The sequence below is a fragment of the Zeus faber genome (genome assembly GCF_960531495.2).
Source record: "Zeus faber genome assembly, chromosome: 1".
In the NCBI taxonomy this organism is placed as follows: Eukaryota; Metazoa; Chordata; class Actinopteri; order Zeiformes; family Zeidae; genus Zeus; species Zeus faber.
Window position 1 is genome coordinate 17,158,718 of NC_137193.1, and position 17,863 is coordinate 17,176,580.

Consider the following 17,863-nt stretch of genomic DNA (forward strand, 5'->3'; position numbering starts at 1 on the left):
TGTGTGAGTGTGTGCGTGCGTGTGTGTGTGTGTGTGTGTGTGTGTCAGCGATGGTGGGTGTGCAGTGGAGGCGGGGGGTTAATTGAGGCCAATTAAGGTGATAAATAGGTTTGTTTGAAGTGAAAACACGAGACAGAACAGCTTGTGTTACAGAGCAAATATTTTGAGGGGAAAAAGCTCTGACTGGCATGGGGGCAGAAATTGCTGTGAGCGGGTTGTGTGTATGTATGTGTGTGACAGAGCAGGTTGAACAGTGCCAGGTGTAGAATAGGCGGTGAGTGAAATGCAGCAAGTGTATAGTGTCTTTGTGTGAGTGTTTACTGTGTGTGTGTGTGTGTGTGTGTGTGCGTGTGTGTGCGTGTGTGTGCGCGCGCATGTGTGTACATGTGTGTGCGTGGGGTAAATATAGACACAGACCTACGTGTGAATGCTGAGAGGGGAAAGCAATATTGGCTCAGGGCTGTCTGCTGAGAAAGAGCTGCTGTCTCCAGCGTGCACTGACGCCATTGTTGTCTCCGTGAAGGGCTTTTCCGCATTAAACGTCCAGATCAACAGAGCGAGCCGTTCCCAGAGAACTTGAGACATGAGCGTCCCTACGTCACGTCACATGCAGCATTGATTTATTTGGTGCTTACCGTATGTTGACCCATGTTGGAACCCAACCTAAAGCACAGTGCGGTTATTTTTTTTGGTAACTTTGAGCCGTGGCGCTTTATTTAGAAAATAAAAATAATGACTCCTAAAATAATTCCAGTCTTTTCTGATTTGCATAATGTGTATTATCATAGAAAGTTATTACATATGACTCTTTCTTCATTGCAATTTTACTGCAAAAACGATCTATCTATCTATCTATTTATCTATCTATCTATCTATCTATCTATCTATCTATCTATCTATCTATCTATCTATCTATCTATCTATCTATCTATCTATCTATTCTCTTTAACTAAATTCACAATATAAATGTGAATTTAGTATATTACATTACATTACTATACATTATTATACATTACATTTAGAACATTTACATTTAGAATTTAAATATAAATATGAATTTGGTGCATATATCTATAATTACATTTAAAATATAGATGTGAATTTAGTGTAGGTTATATACTCCTACTCTGAACTCCATGCTCCCTACTGAGCTGCTGCAATGCCCAAGTTCCCCCCACATGGGGTTTAATGAAGAATCTTATTTTTTCTTATCTTATAAAAGTCAGCAAATTTAGTTTTGCATGTTTTTAGAAAAATAGCTGCAAGCATTTTTAGTCGCAACAATCATGAGAGAAAATAAATCTCTGCAAGTACCTGCAGTGACTGCGTTAGGATTAGCGACTCATTTAAAGCCTTAGACTGTCAGGAGTGTAAGGAAGTCATTTCCCAGCTCGTAATGTACTTAAGTACTTTAGGGACCTAAATTCAATTGATATACAGTATAATTATTTCCAGTCTATAAATCCTACAGAGTACATACATGGTTACAGTTATATAATGGCAATAATATGGGTAATAATTAGGTGTCCTGACTATTTTTGATATAGGATTTCCGAACTGGAGCATGGTCAGGGATGAGTTACCCATTGGAGTGAATCATTCAGAATGAACACATTCGATGGTTTAACTGTGGTAACAACTGGCCATTTACAGACTGAGAATGTATCCTTTCCATCTTCAGAATAAGTGATGGTGCAAAGCAGTTCTGTTCAGTGTACTGAATCATTGGAATCAGTTCATTAAAAGATTTGCTTCAAAAGATTAGTTCAGCGAATCACCGGATCGTTCAGTGCGGCGCTCTGCCTGCGTCGTCCCACTCACTGAGCTGACAACTGAGTTTGGTAAAGAACGTGTTTGCAAACCGGAAGCTACTACAACAAAGTCCTACCCTATTATGAACAGCACCAGGACATGAGAGGGAGGGAGCGGTTGATGGCCGCGGCTAGAGCAACTCAGCGACGGTCTATCACCCAGGGATCACGTTCACTGTGTGCAGTGCACGTTCAGTGATCCGCTCACTGAACATCGTCCGTTCAGTGAACGGATCACTGAACGTGCACCGTTCCCTCGCAGGGAAAGGATCTGAGATGGTCTCAGCCCTTTTTTTTTTTTTTCAGATTTTTAATATAACACTATGCACTGTATTTGATTATGTATTGCCTTGTAATGTAATGTAATTTTAATACATTTATCTCTTACTCCCTCTTACTGCTGCCTGTCATCGATGACTCCCGCCGATGGACTGCAGATGGAAATATATTTAATGTGCATTTTCCCTGTCAAATAAATAAATAAAAGCTGTATGCAGCTTAATCTTGGGATGATAAATAATTCTATTACACTGAAATGAAAACAAAAAACAATAAAATAAGTATAAATTATAACGCGAACAAAAACAATATCAACAAGAAAATGTAGCTGCAGGCAGCAATACGCGGGGTCCAGGGTAGTCGGCCCTTCATTAAATTGGGACTGCAGAAGTTCATTTGCTCCAGCCTGGTGAGGTCTGAGCCACTGCTCATAGGGTTGCCACCTTCAATGTGGTAGAATAGGGACAACATTAGGGAAATAAGGAAAAATAAGGGACACCTTGCGGGGGTCCTTTTGTGCACCAATTTGTGCTTTTTATGCATGAATTCCAAACTCCTCTCCGCTGCTCTCAACATGAATGTAAAAGAAATAAAGAGTCAATAACAGTAAAGCACAGTTGTATCAATTATGTTAAGAATTAAAACATCAGACCATAGATCATATTGGCACAATGTTTGGTCTTTCAAAATGTATTAGTTGCTACTGCATATTTGGAAGAAGCAAGAACCCATTGATAAACTGGGAAATAGTGTTACAGAAATGAAAGGGTCGCTTTAATCTGCAGTTTGTCAATCGGTTGTCTTAAATTAAGTAGCAGACAGACGTTGGTTTTACTTGTACAAGGGTCGGATCAGAGATGTGCTAAGGAGCAGCTCTCTGAGTCCACCAGTTTATTTTCATGGAGTCAGAGAATATACAGTCAGTTTGATGTCACAGATACAGAGAATACAGTCAGCTTGACCTCACAGGTGCAGAAAGTAATTGGTCAGGCCAAGATAAGGCAAGCTTTGAGGATGGGGCAAGCTTTTTGACAGGAACCCAAGGGAGGACACCATCTAAAAGGTTTGTGAAAGAATTGACCCTGTGTGCTGAAATAAAAGTGTGTGACTGAAAGCTACATGAAGTTGTGTTCTTCATTGTGTGTGTGCATATACTGTATGTTTATGTGATTACAGGGATTAAGATATATTGTTACAATAGCAAATGCAGAGTACAGAGTACAGAGTACAGAGTACAGAGTACAGTGTACAGAGTACAGAACACATCTTAGTGCAAACAGTTACTGAAAATGTTTATCAAATGCTGAGAAATGGAATACAAACAACGACAACAAAATGGAGCTTTTCCATAAGGAATATGCTGAGGATACAATTCTCTTCAATAATTGTTGTCAATTTAAATGTGCAATGAAAAAGAAAATAACTAGCATTTTTGTTTAGTAAACCCTTTTCCCACATGGAATGAAAGCCATAAATCCACTGGGATTAATGCGTGAACATGAGCCGGTGTTGATATTCCGTAAAAGTCGTTCCGTAAAGCTCCCCACTCTCGACCTTGTATAATTCCGGTACACCGGTACGGCTGTGAATAGAAGTGTGTGGGAATGGAAGCAGTAACATAGCGGAGTCAAGCAGGTAAAGTAGGGGTGGAGCCGAATCCAAATAAAGTACAAATAGTGGGTGTGGTGTGGGGATGGGGTGGTTTGAGCAGCCACACCTGAGGAGCCAGGATCAGAGTGGCTGCATACCTGTTGCTCTTTGGTTGGTCTAATGAGCAACACGTAAAACCCCCATCCCCGTGGGGCTCTCTCCGAACCTGTCTGGAAGCGGAGGGGAGACGGGGGGGAGGTGGAAACTGAAGTGCCGGTCTCTGAGAGGCAGGAAAAGAACCAAACCCATTCAGATTGTACGTCCGTTGCCGACAGATAGTCCAAACGATCGCATCTAGACTAGACATAATGTACTAACCGTAACCCACTATGTACTGTATCTGTAACAGTCATCTATGTGGGAACAGACTCCATATGGAACTTTTCCATAAAGGAGGCCAATGCGGGAATGACTACCTGCTGCCCTTGCCGAATATTTATTATCCAGCAATGTTTCGGATTCTGTGTGGGAAAGGGGCTATATATACAGATTAGCAACAACGCTCACACACACACACACACACACACACACACACACACACACACACACACACACACACACACACACACACACACACACACCAAAAGTAGCCATCGTATCTCGCCGGCAAGCTGCCTCGTCCACAATGTGCACCCCCCGGTCCAGTTGTTATTCCTAAAGGTCCCCCAGCCCGACATTCAAACACACTTTATGTGTCAATAATTCTGCTCGACTGTTCCTTTCACGGGACCATGGCCTCAGATATAATCAATCACTCTTAAGGGGGTGCCAATATGTTAGCATAGGGCGGGTTACAGATCAGGGGAGGACTAACACCGAGGCAGATTGGATTACCGGGGAGCGGGGAATGCGGTCGATGGATCAGCGCAGTGGGTTTCTAGGGCTTTCTGTGGAGCAAAATCAGAACCAAGCTGGGTAAACACCGGTCTGACGGAACAGAGGGTGGAGGGCTCAATCCCTTTTATATTTTTCTGTATATTTTTTTATTATCAGTGTTATTGCTGCCACCCTCGGCCTATAAAGTTCCTGAACTCGCTTTGCGTGTGCTCGCTGCTAGCCTGTCGGGTGAAACGGTCAAGGGTGGTCCACGAAGCGGTAAAGGTCACGCTAGGGTTTTTGCTTATCATGAGCGAGGATCGACGCTCTGTTTGTTCAATTCTTTGCTGCTTATCATGGTTCCAGTGTGATTGGGGAAAAAACACAGTAGAAGCAGCATGGAGTATCCACGCCTGTATGGCAGCCCCCGATGCCGCCTCTCCACACATCGGTCCCGGTCCTTCGGCGGCGGGGAGCAGAGACGCTCCTCCGGTTGGGAGACCGGCTTGGGGCGGTGCTGGAGTCCCCCAGAGCGCGGGGGTTCTCTGCTGTGGTCCCCCCGGTGGGCCACGGTCCCCACACTCATGGTCCGGCATTTGCGGGAAAAACTTCTGATTTTGATTTTGGATTCTAAACCCGATATAGAACGATCTGATGATACGTGGATATTCCTGTCTATTTACATGCCAACGTCTGGAAATTTGCACATCTACCCGGGTGTGATGTTTCCATCACTGCCGATCGGAGCTGGAGCCAATAAATACCTGTGACGATTGCAGAGTCATTTCTCATGGGAATGAATTCCAAGTGCAACCTTTCCCACTGAAGGCAAAAGCCAGATGTTAATGGGTGTTAGCGGATTTTTGAGGCAGTGGAAAAGAGCTATTACTGGTTGAGGCGTCTTTGTTCTGGTGAATTCGCACATCCGCATTTCTGCATTATACAGGCAACACCTAACACTGTGTAATACCAAAAGAAAACACTACCAGGTAAGTTGGGGGGGGGGAAATTAGTGAGACACCGAAAAAAGAAAAAAGGAGGCGAGGAAGGGGAAGCACGGGATCAAGAAGGTGATGAAAGGAGCCTGCGGTCCTGCTCGGGGTCCTAATACTGCAGAGGTAGTGCTCCGTCCCTGCCAAGTGGCACCATGTGATGGTAACCGGATCTTCCCGCAGCTGCGAGCCGCGGGCACCGGAGAGAGCCTCCTCACCCGGTCGTTCCCCCACAGCGGCTGGAATAGCAATGGGGTGGAAGCTCATCAAGCGGTCCATGGAAAAACCCAGACGGTAGAAAGAGGGGGTGGGGGGTGGGGGGGGTGGATTGTGGAGGAGAGAGTGTAGAACTCTACCCGGCCTGTTTCAAAGATGTTTTTAAAGCTGTGAAATTTTGACTCCGACCGCGGCGGACTGGGTTACACACAGGGCCGTCTCTTTTTTCAGAAAGGGGTGGAGGTTCATGTGTTTGGTCTCCCGTTAAGTGAAAGGTGGCCGCGGTTAGCGTGAAACCCAAATACAGTCAATTAAGGAATTTTCTGTCAGAGGCCAGGGCAGGCACTTGTCCTCTATTAAGGTGCTGTTTCCACGCTGGAGCAGCATATGTGCTGGAAAAAAACATTGAACAGTGGATATGTTTGGTAGATCTTGGAGATCTTTGGTAGATCTTTAAACCAGGACCAGGACCAGACCCTGTAAAAAACACAGGCAAGAGATTCACTGTATATGCATCTACGACCAATAAACCGTGGAATTGTTGCTCATCATGCAGGAAAAAAAAAGTTCAACATCAATCAATTCAAATGACCATGTTTGATTACCTTCATCGAGCGTCTGAGGCTGTGTATTGGATTTGAATGTGGTTGAGGATCACCCTGCTTTGTGCTGTGCTATCTAGCCGGCAATAAAAATGTGTTAAAAGTTGTTTTGAACTTAGGGGGGCGGGGTTCAACATTTGAAATGGTCAATATTCTTCCTGACAGAAAATCGTTCCCTTTCCTAAAAAGGTGCAATGTTTGAGCTTAACCAGATTAAGCATTTGATTTGACGTCAATAGCCTGAAATTGTTGGCGAACACGAAAACAAAACTTTTTTTTTTTTTTTTTTTTTAAACTGGGATCAACATGTCAAGCCAAGTAGTTGACAAGCTGGTCACTCATGCTGTGCCACACACACTCAGAGCTGTGTGTGTCTGTAGTGTAACTCTACACCGGGGCTTCTGGGTCAGGGCTGCCAAAGTCCAAAGAGCAGCAGGCAGGGCGGCGAGGGAGAGGCGATAAAATCCAGCGGGCAGCGAGGGGAAACTGGCAGCGAGATCAAAAGCTTCTCCCTGAACCCTGGCGCTAAATGTTGCTGATGTGCTGTCATGGGAAGTGCTGCAGAGCTAGAGCGGGTAGAAGAGAAAGACCCCTCGACCCAACACCACCATCGCAAACAGACGGCAAGGAATTCGAGAATGTGCAACGGGTTTATGGTTTGACCAAGGTGGCGTGACAGTTCTGATGGATTGTACCACTGATGTATCATATTAAACTAGCTTGTTAAAATGGCTTCATTCCAACTAAGTGCGTACCAAGCTCTGTAATAGATTGAGTCCTACTACTAAATTATTAGTACTATTTATATGCCAACAACCTGTTTTTTAGCGTTAACCAAGGAGAAAAGAAGCAGCGCTGCGCCACAAATGTTCCTTTTCTCTCAGTCCTCGTTCTAGGCCGGAGTCATTTGGCAGGAGGATCAAAGGTTTTCCCCCCGACCTGAACCTTGATACGAAATGTTTCGGATGAGCTGTCAAGGGGTTGGGAGGACGGTCGGGGGCGGTCGGGGGTTTTTGGAGGACCGAGCACAGACAGGATATACTATGTGCTTCACAACAAGCGCCCGGCGTTGCCCGGGCACTTCACACCACCCGGAGGGGGCGCGGGGTTTCATGGCGGCCCCCGGCCCCTCCAAGGAGAATCTGCTTCCCTGGCACATCTGTGCTCACACGCTAATGTCAACAGCGAGAGGCGATAAAAGGAAATCACGGCAATAAGAGGGCGAATGCGGCCCGTTTTTTCGGTGATCGCTAGAAACTATGCAGCATTAGCAATAGCGCGGCGTCCCGCAGGTTCAGAGCCGGGTCTGCGGTGTCCGTGTGTCAATACAGACTCTGGCGCTGGGACCGTAGGTGGCACGAGGTGCAGAGGAAACGGTCCTGGAGTTTGAAACAACAGGGCGGAGGCCTCCTGGGTTGAGTCGGGATACAGCCGGTACCGTGTACTTATAACACTGTGGGCTCTGGCTCGCAGCCGTTGTCTGTATGACATTACCATCTCGCTCTCTTTCTCGCGCGCGCACACACACACACACACGCGGGGGTGCACACACACACATACACGCACGCACGCACACACACACACACACTCACAATGATCTATTTTCTCTCCCTATGCCATTTTCCCTTGGAGTCAGAGTCAGGGCCAAAGCAAAGCCTCTCTACCCCCGGACCGGGTGAAATCAATCCGGCTGAAATGGAAATGAGGCACGGCGAGAAAAACCAACGCAGGGAGCACCCAAAGATTGAGGGTGGGCGGGGTGGAGCCTGGATGGTGGAGGGGTGAGGGTGGGGGTGGTGGGCGGGGGTATAACAACCAAGGGCTGTTACAAATCTAGAAGCATGTTTGGACCTGCTTTACTGCTTTGTCAGCTAACCCCCCTCACCCCCCCCCCTCTATCCCGCCCACCAAAAAAGAGCCAATAACACCCTCTCTCTGTTGCCGCGTCGTCCCCCCTGTCCTTGGCCGAGGAGTGGAAACGTTAATAAAGTAATGGCAGGCGCAAGGAGGTCAATTCAGCCCTTTCCAAATAGGATGGGGACGGTGCGGGTAATCTGTCCCTCCTCCTTGGCACAATCGATGCAATGTGAACGGCATTTTACCACAACGGGCCCAAACGCCCCGAAACCCATCGGCTGTGAAATATTATGCAATGGTATAATGAGCCGTTCCTTGTCTTTGGGCCGGAAAGGGAAAGATTTGGATTCTTCGTTGCCCACAACAGTTTCTTTCCAAGTCGAAATGCCTTTTTGTTTGTGATTGGTGTTTGCTGTTTATCCAACACAATAAATCTCATTTGTGTGCAAGATGCTTAACGCTGGAGAATCTGTACTCGGGAGAACAAAACGCGGTTGTTTTGCGTTGAGGCCAAAGAACCTCATTGTCTCTCCCGCCAATCCCTTTGTCTGTCTGCGGGAAGAAGAGGAAAAAAGTCGGGGAGGCATTCCGAGACGCCGGCAGATAGCGACAAACAAAGACATGGAGCGGTGTGTTATCGCCCGGTGTTGACGCCACACGGTCCAGAGTTGTCAAAACTATCTGCCTCTGCATCTAACAGATTACGGCGCAGGACAAGAGAGGGGAGAGGGAGAGGAAAGAGGAGAGGCAAAATAAATGAAAAGAAGCAGAGAGTGGATATAGATCAAATGCGCGTTCAAACAAATTTGGGCGGCATCAGGCTTTTGGCATAATGTACAATAAAGAAAAATGTTGCCAAGGCAACGCCGGCTCCCTCCCCGCCCCTTCAACGAATATTACCCATCTTCATCTGTGAAATGACACGGGGCATGAAATATTGAGGAGTGCGCATTCTCGGGGAGTGGGCGTACTTTTATACAATAATAATGACGGAGTCTGACAAAATCTCTGTCATGTGCTCGTACGGTGAAGCTCTTCAAACGACGATTGAATAATGAACGCATCGCGTCGTTGACAAAAAGGCAAAACGCCGTGGCGGGCTGCCGTGGTTTGTTGTCCTTTCCCTCCGCCGCGCTGTTGCAGAGAGAGATCTTTTCGCGAGCGTTCGGCTTCTCTTGGCTCTCGCAGCAAGCCACCTGCTTCGCGACGGGTTTCCCTCCATTGTTAGTTTTCGTTGGACTTAACCCTCAAGCGACCGGTATTTCACCTACAAGCCTGAAACCAAGAAAAGAGGCCTAAAACAGTACGATGGGTTTTCCTTTACCAGTATATCAATAGAAAACACAAATCATTTACAACTGATATCTTGTCCCCAAGATTTATTTTATCACATCGCTGGAAGTCTATTGTATGATGGATCACTGGATAGCATTAAAGTAAGATTGCATAGGAACAATAGCGTTGGTTCATGAGGTATAACTTAATGATGATAATAACCAAGCGGGGTGCTTGGTTGCCAAAGGGTTAGGAGGGATTTCTGAGCTGCGCCGACAGTTTGTTTTGACACAGAGATCCATGGCAGCGGAGCGGAGCGGATCAGCAAGCCACAATTTATCCTTTGATTTGAAATGGAAAGAGAACCAGGCACGAGTTCAATAAGTGCTTAACCTTCGCATCAGCGGTGTTTTATAGATGTAGATTCCTTGAAAAGAGAATAAAATATGATTGATGTGGGGAGGTTAGTGGGACTGTGTCGGTGGTGGTGGTGGTGGTGGGGGAGGGGGGCGTCACCCTGCAGATGTAGGGCTACAGAAACATTTTTAAGGGGAAAGGTATATTTTAGAAAGAAGAAAAAAAACTGATACAAAATACAAACTGCAAATATTTTTTGGCCAAAACTTACACATACAATTGCATTTTTACACTTTTATTTCCTTGATATATAAAGATTTAATCTCATTTGTTTTTAAATATTGCAAACCAGACCAATCAAAGTCAAGCAGCCATTTAGTCGTGACAGTTCTAACGTATTTACATTCCATTCAGTTGGATCGGACATCTTCCAGAGGAGGCAGAACATTTCAACAATGGGGGCACAACAAGCCTTTGAGACATTTAAAAAATGTGTTCTGCTCGGCGCATGAACAGGAACCGTGCCACGCTGGTTTCCATTTGCTTTCTCAAGCCCTCAGCAGCGCCTCCACGGAGAAAGGTAATGGCCTCGCGGTCGGGGCCTTGACGGCCTCGCTGTGAGGGATCTTGACAGGGTCGTTCGTGTGAAGACGAGCCAGAGGGGAAGGAGAGCCTGCCGACCACATCTTGGCCGTCGGGGGCTCAGGATTTGATGTCCTGCCGGGCGCGATACCCTCCACTTGCCCACCCTGGTCGCCCCGAACTGTGCCAAGACCGTTGAAATTCTCCAGTGCCGGCTTGGTCAACGCACGGCCTAAAAGGGATTGGTGTCCATTTGGCTCTGGCGAGGGGCCATGGCGGTAGCTTTCAGGACATTGGTTCGAGAGGAGAGGCAAGTACAACGGCTCTGGACAGGTCCGCTCTGCCTCCTCCCTGGCCGAGGTCGCCCTGACGTGCTCCAGGTGATCGTAGGAAGACCTCCCCTTGAGGTGGCCCAGCTCGCCCTGGTAGAGCTGGAAGTCAAAGTCGTACAGGGGCCTGTATTTGGGCACGGGCACATAGGTTCCTGTGGGGTCTTTGTTGAGGGGGCAGCAGTGGGGGCCGGCTTTATGGGAGACGGGTGACATGGCTATGGGGTGAAGGACGGGGACGGCAGCGGAGGAGAAAGGAGGAGGTAAGGGGAGACCCCTCCTCCCCAGCTCCCTCTGCCTCAGCTCCCTCTCCAGCATCACGCTCTCCAGCTCTTTGTCGGCGAAGGCCCTCCTCTTCCTCATGCGGGCGCTGATGGAGGGGCACTGCGGGAGGTGGTGGTGGGGGTGGTGGGAGCGCTGCGCCTGCTTCGGCCAGCAGGTGGCGTCGTCCTCTGTGAGCGCCGTCGATTTGATCCCTGTTTGAGGAAAACAGTCGTTTACTGCTCGAGTTGATGTTGAATATATCACTTATTCATGAACGACTAAGTTCTTCGAATGAATTCGTCATTTACTTGTATGAATATTTTAATTTGTTTATTTGGGGGCGGGGGGGTGGTTGACTTTGATATGTCAATTATATAATTTTTAAGCGTTTGAATTTATAAATCTTAGTTCGAAAACTAGGAGGATCAACTGTACAGCAGGGGTTACAAGAAATACAATTTAGGTATTTGGATATGTGCACTATGTTATCTAAAGGGCTGGTGAGAAAAAAGACAATTTCCAATAATACTGTGGTATTTATATCAGGTTGCTTAGAAACACATTAAGAATTATTACTGTTTCAGCTAATGACACTAAAGTAGGCCCTTTTCAACACAGTTGAGATAAATTTGTAATTATGCATATGAGTGGGTCTCAAACAGGGAGGGATATTTCTTTTCTTCTTCTAAGTGCTCTGTGTGAGTGAATATGCGTATGAATGTGTGAGCCTGTGCAAGGCATCGCTCGTCCCAAAAATGTTTTCCCTCACCGTGGTGATTTCCTCCTTCCTTATTTGCATAATTTTAATTACTTGAGCAGAAACAAATAAATGAAGGAAAATCAGAACCAGGCCCCATAGACTTACAACTGCACAGAGACAGTGGAATTGCTTGCTTCTGAAATTGATAACTTACAAATTTCTGTGTAATAAAAACGTAACGTTGGCAACATGCCGCTAGCTCGTTTTGGACATGAATTTGCAGAAAAACAGGCAGCGTTCGTTAGGAGCTGCCATCTGGGTGGATCACGTCTCAAAATAATACTGGTTTCACGGAGCTTTGAATTGCCTGATCCTGTCACACTCGCTCAGCCTGACTTGCCCAAAAAAGCATTATTAGGGCCAAAACCGAGACAAAATTTAAAGTTGGACCAAAGTGGATTTCACTTCATCCGTACTGACAGAACTTGACGGTGCTTAACATATCAGCCCTTTCCTCCAAAAAAATGAAAATAGGAGAAAAGAAATGGCTAGAAAGTGGAAGAAATGAAGGTGTTACCCTGCAGGACGCTCTTGGCCGTGGAGCCGGGCTCGGGCGCTCTGCCGTATCGCTGATACGCCGGCCTGCGCAGGGGCCCCGCACACCTGGCCCCTCGCTTACCCTCGAGAGGAAATGTTAAAATGTTAAGTTGTTCATGAGTTGTTCATGAGATGTTAAAATGTTAAGTTGTTCATGAGTTGTTCATGAGATGTTAAAATGTTAAGTTGTTCATGAGTTGTTCATGAGATGTTAAAATGTTAAGTTGTTCATGAGTTGTTCAAAAGTTAAGGACGTTTTCTTCATAGTCATACAGTCATATAGTCATGCACGTTTTACGCCCTGGTGAGTGGGTGAATCGGGATGGAGAAGAGTGAGTTCAGGGCATTTTTATTATATGAATATCAAGGAAGACCTGTGAGTGTGAGGAAATGATTTATATGTCACGTCTTGACACACCCGTTTACAAGAATGACACAAGTTTTAGCTTTTTATTGGATTTTGTTTATGTTTTGTAGGCTATTATGTGTCATGATTTAAACAAACATTATCCTTCTGTAACTGGACAATAATCCTAATCGCAATAAAAAAAATTAATGCAAATAAAAATCCTTAATTTCCCTCCAGCGATCAATAAAATCTTATCTTATCGAGATAGAATATTTAGTCGGTTTGCTTTAGATAGGTCAACATACAGTTGGCCAATATATTGCGATTATATCGATTTGTGATAGGAGAGTTGGGTTTTGGAATCGTTGTGTCACCATATAGTTACAGTAAATCTTGTCTTCAAGACTGAATTGCAGGAGAGCAGTGCAATTACCGAACTTCATAACCTGTTGTATCTGTTCTAATCAATGCACCTGTTTGGTCAGAATTTCTGTAAATGTGTAAATATCTCATGAAAGCACCTATAGCCATCCCCAAAATATTATCAAATTATTGATATGAAGTATGATAAGAATATCTTGATATTTATATCGCCCAATCTAATTGAATAAAATTAATTTAATTTAACTGAATATTGCTCATTTTACCTACAATGGCTTCAAGAAAAGATTTTCCCCAGCAGTGCCGTGGTTCTCTACACACAAACTCTCCCATAACATCTCAATATACGATATATCAAATGCTGGATTCCCTATTTCCCTAACCATACCACAGAAAGATGTTTAGCCCTCAAACTGCCAAGCAGGGGAACATTATGCAAGACTCTAGTCTTGATGCTGGGGCGTTGGTTGCCCTCCTCACCTCGGCCGCCTGCTGCCGTCGCAGGGCCACTTGCGCCGCCATGACACGCTGGCGCTCCACCACCAGCAGGCAGTTGGCGCAGCGGCAGTCCCTCCAGCGGCAGAAGCGCTTGTGACCTTTGAGACACGAGACCACGCCGTGGTTGCGGCAACGGGCACATTTAGGGCTCCGGGTCATCTTCCTCTTCTGCTGTTGCTGCTCCGGTGTGGCCCGCTCTTCCTCCGGCGACGAGGACCCTTTCTTCTCGCATCCGTCAAGACCCGTCACGTCAACCTCCTCGTCCGGCTCGCACTTCAGAGCGTGGAGTCGCGTGGGCGTCTCTAGCTGTAGGCCTCTTTCCAAGCGAGTGGACATCTGTGACTAATAACCCCTTCCACGCTTCCAACTTTGAGAAAAAAAAGAGTTTGCGAGTAACGGGGTCAAGGCGAGAAAGATGAACGGTGTTCTAAACATCAGGGTCTCTAGTCTCTCAGCTCTCTTCTGTCTCCCGCTCCCCATGACCAGAGTTCCAGTTCCTGCAGCGATCGACCGGGGACTGGGATCTGTGGAAACTTACGGAGCCTACCGCCAAAGTTTTGAAATTTTAAGCCTCTCAGCTGCTCCCTGACGTCGTTTTCCAAGAAGAGCTGAGGACTGCCAATGCTGAGCCGCTGCCGTGGCGGAAGCCAAGCGCAAATATTTGGGGAAAGCCTGTTCTGCAGCGGAGCAACTACACTACCTGCCCTGTCCTGCCCTGCCCACCTCCTTCTCGTTTTACATTTTAAGACAAGTCAAACGTCTCCCTGCCCTTCCCGGCTATTCCACATTTGACACACACACTGTCATATTGGGGTTGGATGCAAATGGAGGAAAATATGGCACATTTCCGAGATGATTGGTCGCCAGATGTTTATTTTTTTTATTGTGATTGGTTTCAAATGGACATATGCAAGGTAGTCCAAAAGAGGGGGGGGGGGGGGGGGAGAGGGGTACAGGTATAATTTTCCAAAGACGGATACAATATGGTGTAATTACGAATGCACCTCGGGGAGAGCGGTAGGCCTTGGAGAGAAGCGCTTTGTTTGCATGGAAGTGGGAAGAGAAAGCCAGGGAGCTTGCCTACATTTTCATAATAACTGGAGGTCACCACTCATACCCATAGTTATTTGGAATGCGGCTGGTGAATATTTCATAAATCGAATGGTGTTTATTTTTTCTCCTAATGTTGATTCCACCAGATCCCATCACAGAATAATTAGTTATATTCCGAAGGAGTGAGAGACTCTCAAGATTATAGTCATCATCATCATCCTCCTCCATCATCATCATCATCATCATCATCATTTTTTATCATCATCAAGTTCAAGTTCAAGTTCAAGTTCGAGACGTCATGCCTAGCTCTTGCTCAAATGTTCAACATGTGTTTTTTTTCGTGCCATTTCTGTTTTCCTCAGCAGATACTGACAACAGCAACTACTACTACTGCAGAGGTTCCCTGAAAGGAGCTGAACAGCCACTTTGGCCAGGCCAAGTAGCGCTGGGAAGGCATGAGAAGTGTGCCCCCTACTGGTCAAACCTCCCCATCACACAGGGTAAATATCCCAGTGGCCAGTTAAAGCAAGATATAAGAGCTGTATGTAGGACCTTTAACAGCCAAACAAACATCATCCCATTGTTGCGATGTTAAGGATAATGCGAAGCTGAGAGGATTAATTTGCTTTTATTTTCAGGAATTAATTAAATCAGCGCGTTCAGCTTCCTACCACAGGGACTAAGAGACCTATGCTCAGGTCTAGCTGTGTCTGCCATGTGGTTTAGGGAGATGTCCAAGAAAACTCATTACACTGGGTTATACCACAGGGTCATGTGGAGCAAAATGAGAGCTAAGAAATTAGCATAGTTTTAAATAAACAGACCTGCGGAGATCCTGTCTCACTGCTGAGACATCTAACTGGGGTTGTTGCATTTTATACTAAATGGCTATTGTATAAAACATACCTAAAGAGAATCTTGTCATAATGTATGAGTACCATATAAAGCATGCTATGCAGCATGTGCGCGCGCGTGTGTGTGTGTCTTTGTGTTTACGTGTACGTGTTATAATCAAATCGTAATCCTACATGTTAAGACAGGAGAAGTATATTACAAAGAAAGGGAAAATATAATATTGTTAAATTGTATTTTTTTTTTGCAAAGTTAATATTTGTATAATAATGTTTTAAATAACATTTACAATTTGTATATATATTATATTTAGAATAATATTTTATATATATTATATTATTTATGTATTATATTATATTATAGTATAATATAATACATTAATTGAGACTTTAAATATACAGACAAATTCGGATCATACAGGTTTGTTGCACATGATGTAGAAGGGCAAAGAGATTTGATAAGTTACCAGAGGTGGGCAATTGGTGAGCAATTGGATTGAGTGAGTTCAAGATTGTTTCCCTCCTCCAGACCTTCCAGAGACAATGATAGACGGCAACGTAATGTATTGTCTTTGTACTCGTGGTAGGGCAGTGAGATTGATTTGCTTTCCTTGTCTTTGAGTGCTTGTTCGAGTGGGGAGAGATAGAGAAAGAGAGAGTGGGAGAAAGAAAGAAAGAAAGAAAGAGAGAAAGAAAGAAAGAAAGAAAGAAAGAGAGAAAGAAAGAAAGATAGAATGAGAGAAAGATCTTTTCTTTGTGGTTGGCAAGCTGACGGAGCGCTACACTTACAGACCAGTCTTTTTATCATCACCTCTCTGTCTCATTTCAAACAAAACGGCTCTGGGTAGAGCACATAACTCCTCTCCATCCTTCCTCTCAACTGCACCTCTCACCCTTTTTTTCATGCTTCTCCCTCTCTGTATGTTCAGAATCAACTCCGCCGCACTGTCCATCCCGCAAAGCCCCCTCAGCGTTGCAGACGAATTGACTGTCATTCACGTCACACAGCCTCCGCTTATTTAAAGAAATCTGTCCAGAGTCCTGTAGTCGTGCAGAGAGTTGCACCTATCCGCTTCCATTTGGCAAACGGAGACGGAGTTTGACAGATTCCTGGGCGCCCGCCATTCAGCTTAGTCAGTGTGCCCTCCTCTATCGGGCTCTTCCTCTATGACTGCCACACCTTCACCAGCTCCCCGGAGCGGGAGTCAAACCAAATGCCGTCCAACAGATAACCCTTGAAGTTAAACTCAAGGACGGGAAGGATTGCTTCTTCTTTGTTTAATGTGCTGAAGTTTAGAAAGACCTGGGGTGGGGGAGTTGAGTTGTTTCTTTTTTAAACAGAGCATGAGCTGAATGTCAATCCACTTCAAAGACAGGGTTGGCAGAGAAGAACCAGGGCTTTGTCTCTCGGTGCCTCGGCGCAGAGGCTTTAGCTCCTGTTATCCACCTACTCCCAGAGAGCCGGAGACACTTCGGCAGTTATCAGCGCAAGGCAGGGGCCATTAAGCTGACGTGCTTTATTCGGGCGGTTTTGCTCTCCTTGTTAACCTCCACGTTTACTTAAAAGACTGTCTAAATCTGCCAAACCCAACAGGGTGAGAAAAACGTTTTCACGAGTTGGTTCAGACCAACAAAGTCAGTCGACGGGTAGAACCAAAGCCACTCAAGCGACATCAAAACTCGCGTCAGATACCTTAATGTGTGTTGATCTGTATGTGTTCTGTCCTTCCTGTGGCACCATATAAGACGGACGTTAAAGGGGATGAACATCCAAGAAGGAAAAGTGAACTCTCCGGGTTGCAGATGTAGATGGACTGTGTTCAGAACCTGACAGCGGACCCGGACTTTGGCTTTAAAATATCACTTTTTTTTTGGTGGTGGAGTGGACTTTGGTTCAACTTCTAAAAGTTAACAAGACCCAATCTGTATCGGAAACCAGTGTCCGGTCAGAACTTCTTTTGGCGCCAGTGGGCACAATGAGTGACGGTGCCAGACCAGAGCGGAAGCCGGTGAAGAGGAGAGCTGATGCTTTATCCAGTTAGGGGGTATAATTGAAGGCCGGGAAGTGCCCGGCGTGCCTTCAATTGGAGAGCAACGTGTCCCCTTTAGAGCTTTTAGAAGTGCCTAGCAAGATAACGCTCGCGCTTCTCTGCGAGTCCAAAAGTTCAATCCACTCGCAGATGCATATTTGTCCAGGTGTGGCTGAGAGATAACGGGAGTAGCAACCCAGCGGACACAGATGGTGCGGCGGCGGTGGCAGAGAGTCAGGCCGGACGCTTTAACACATTGCGAGAAAGAAAGAACCAACGTCGCTTTTCATTATCCGTATAACTGGAAAAAATTGTTTTTAATGCAGTCAGATATTGCTTTGCTTTACGGTTTTGTAACAATCACCCAGTCACGG

At 45.8% G+C, this 17,863-nt stretch overlaps 1 protein-coding gene across 2 annotated transcripts; it reads right to left on the reverse strand.

Annotated features, from left to right (window-relative positions):
* Window positions 1-9,632: 9,632 nt before the first annotated feature.
* Window positions 9,633-14,124, reverse strand: dmrt2b (doublesex and mab-3 related transcription factor 2b). 2 transcript variants are annotated; one of them, XM_080016302.1, is made up of 3 exons: window positions 13,538-14,124; window positions 12,308-12,404; window positions 9,633-11,242 (listed from the first exon to the last, which is right to left on the reverse strand). In XM_080016302.1, exons 1-3 carry the CDS (start codon window positions 13,889-13,891, stop codon window positions 10,404-10,406), a joined length of 1,290 nt encoding a protein of 429 aa, XP_079872428.1. In that variant the 5' UTR covers window positions 13,892-14,124; the 3' UTR covers window positions 9,633-10,403. The 2 variants fall into 2 exon arrangements, with proteins under 2 accessions (XP_079872428.1, XP_079872427.1); XM_080016301.1 differs by having other exon boundaries at window positions 12,308-12,410.
* Window positions 14,125-17,863: the final 3,739 nt, after the last annotated feature.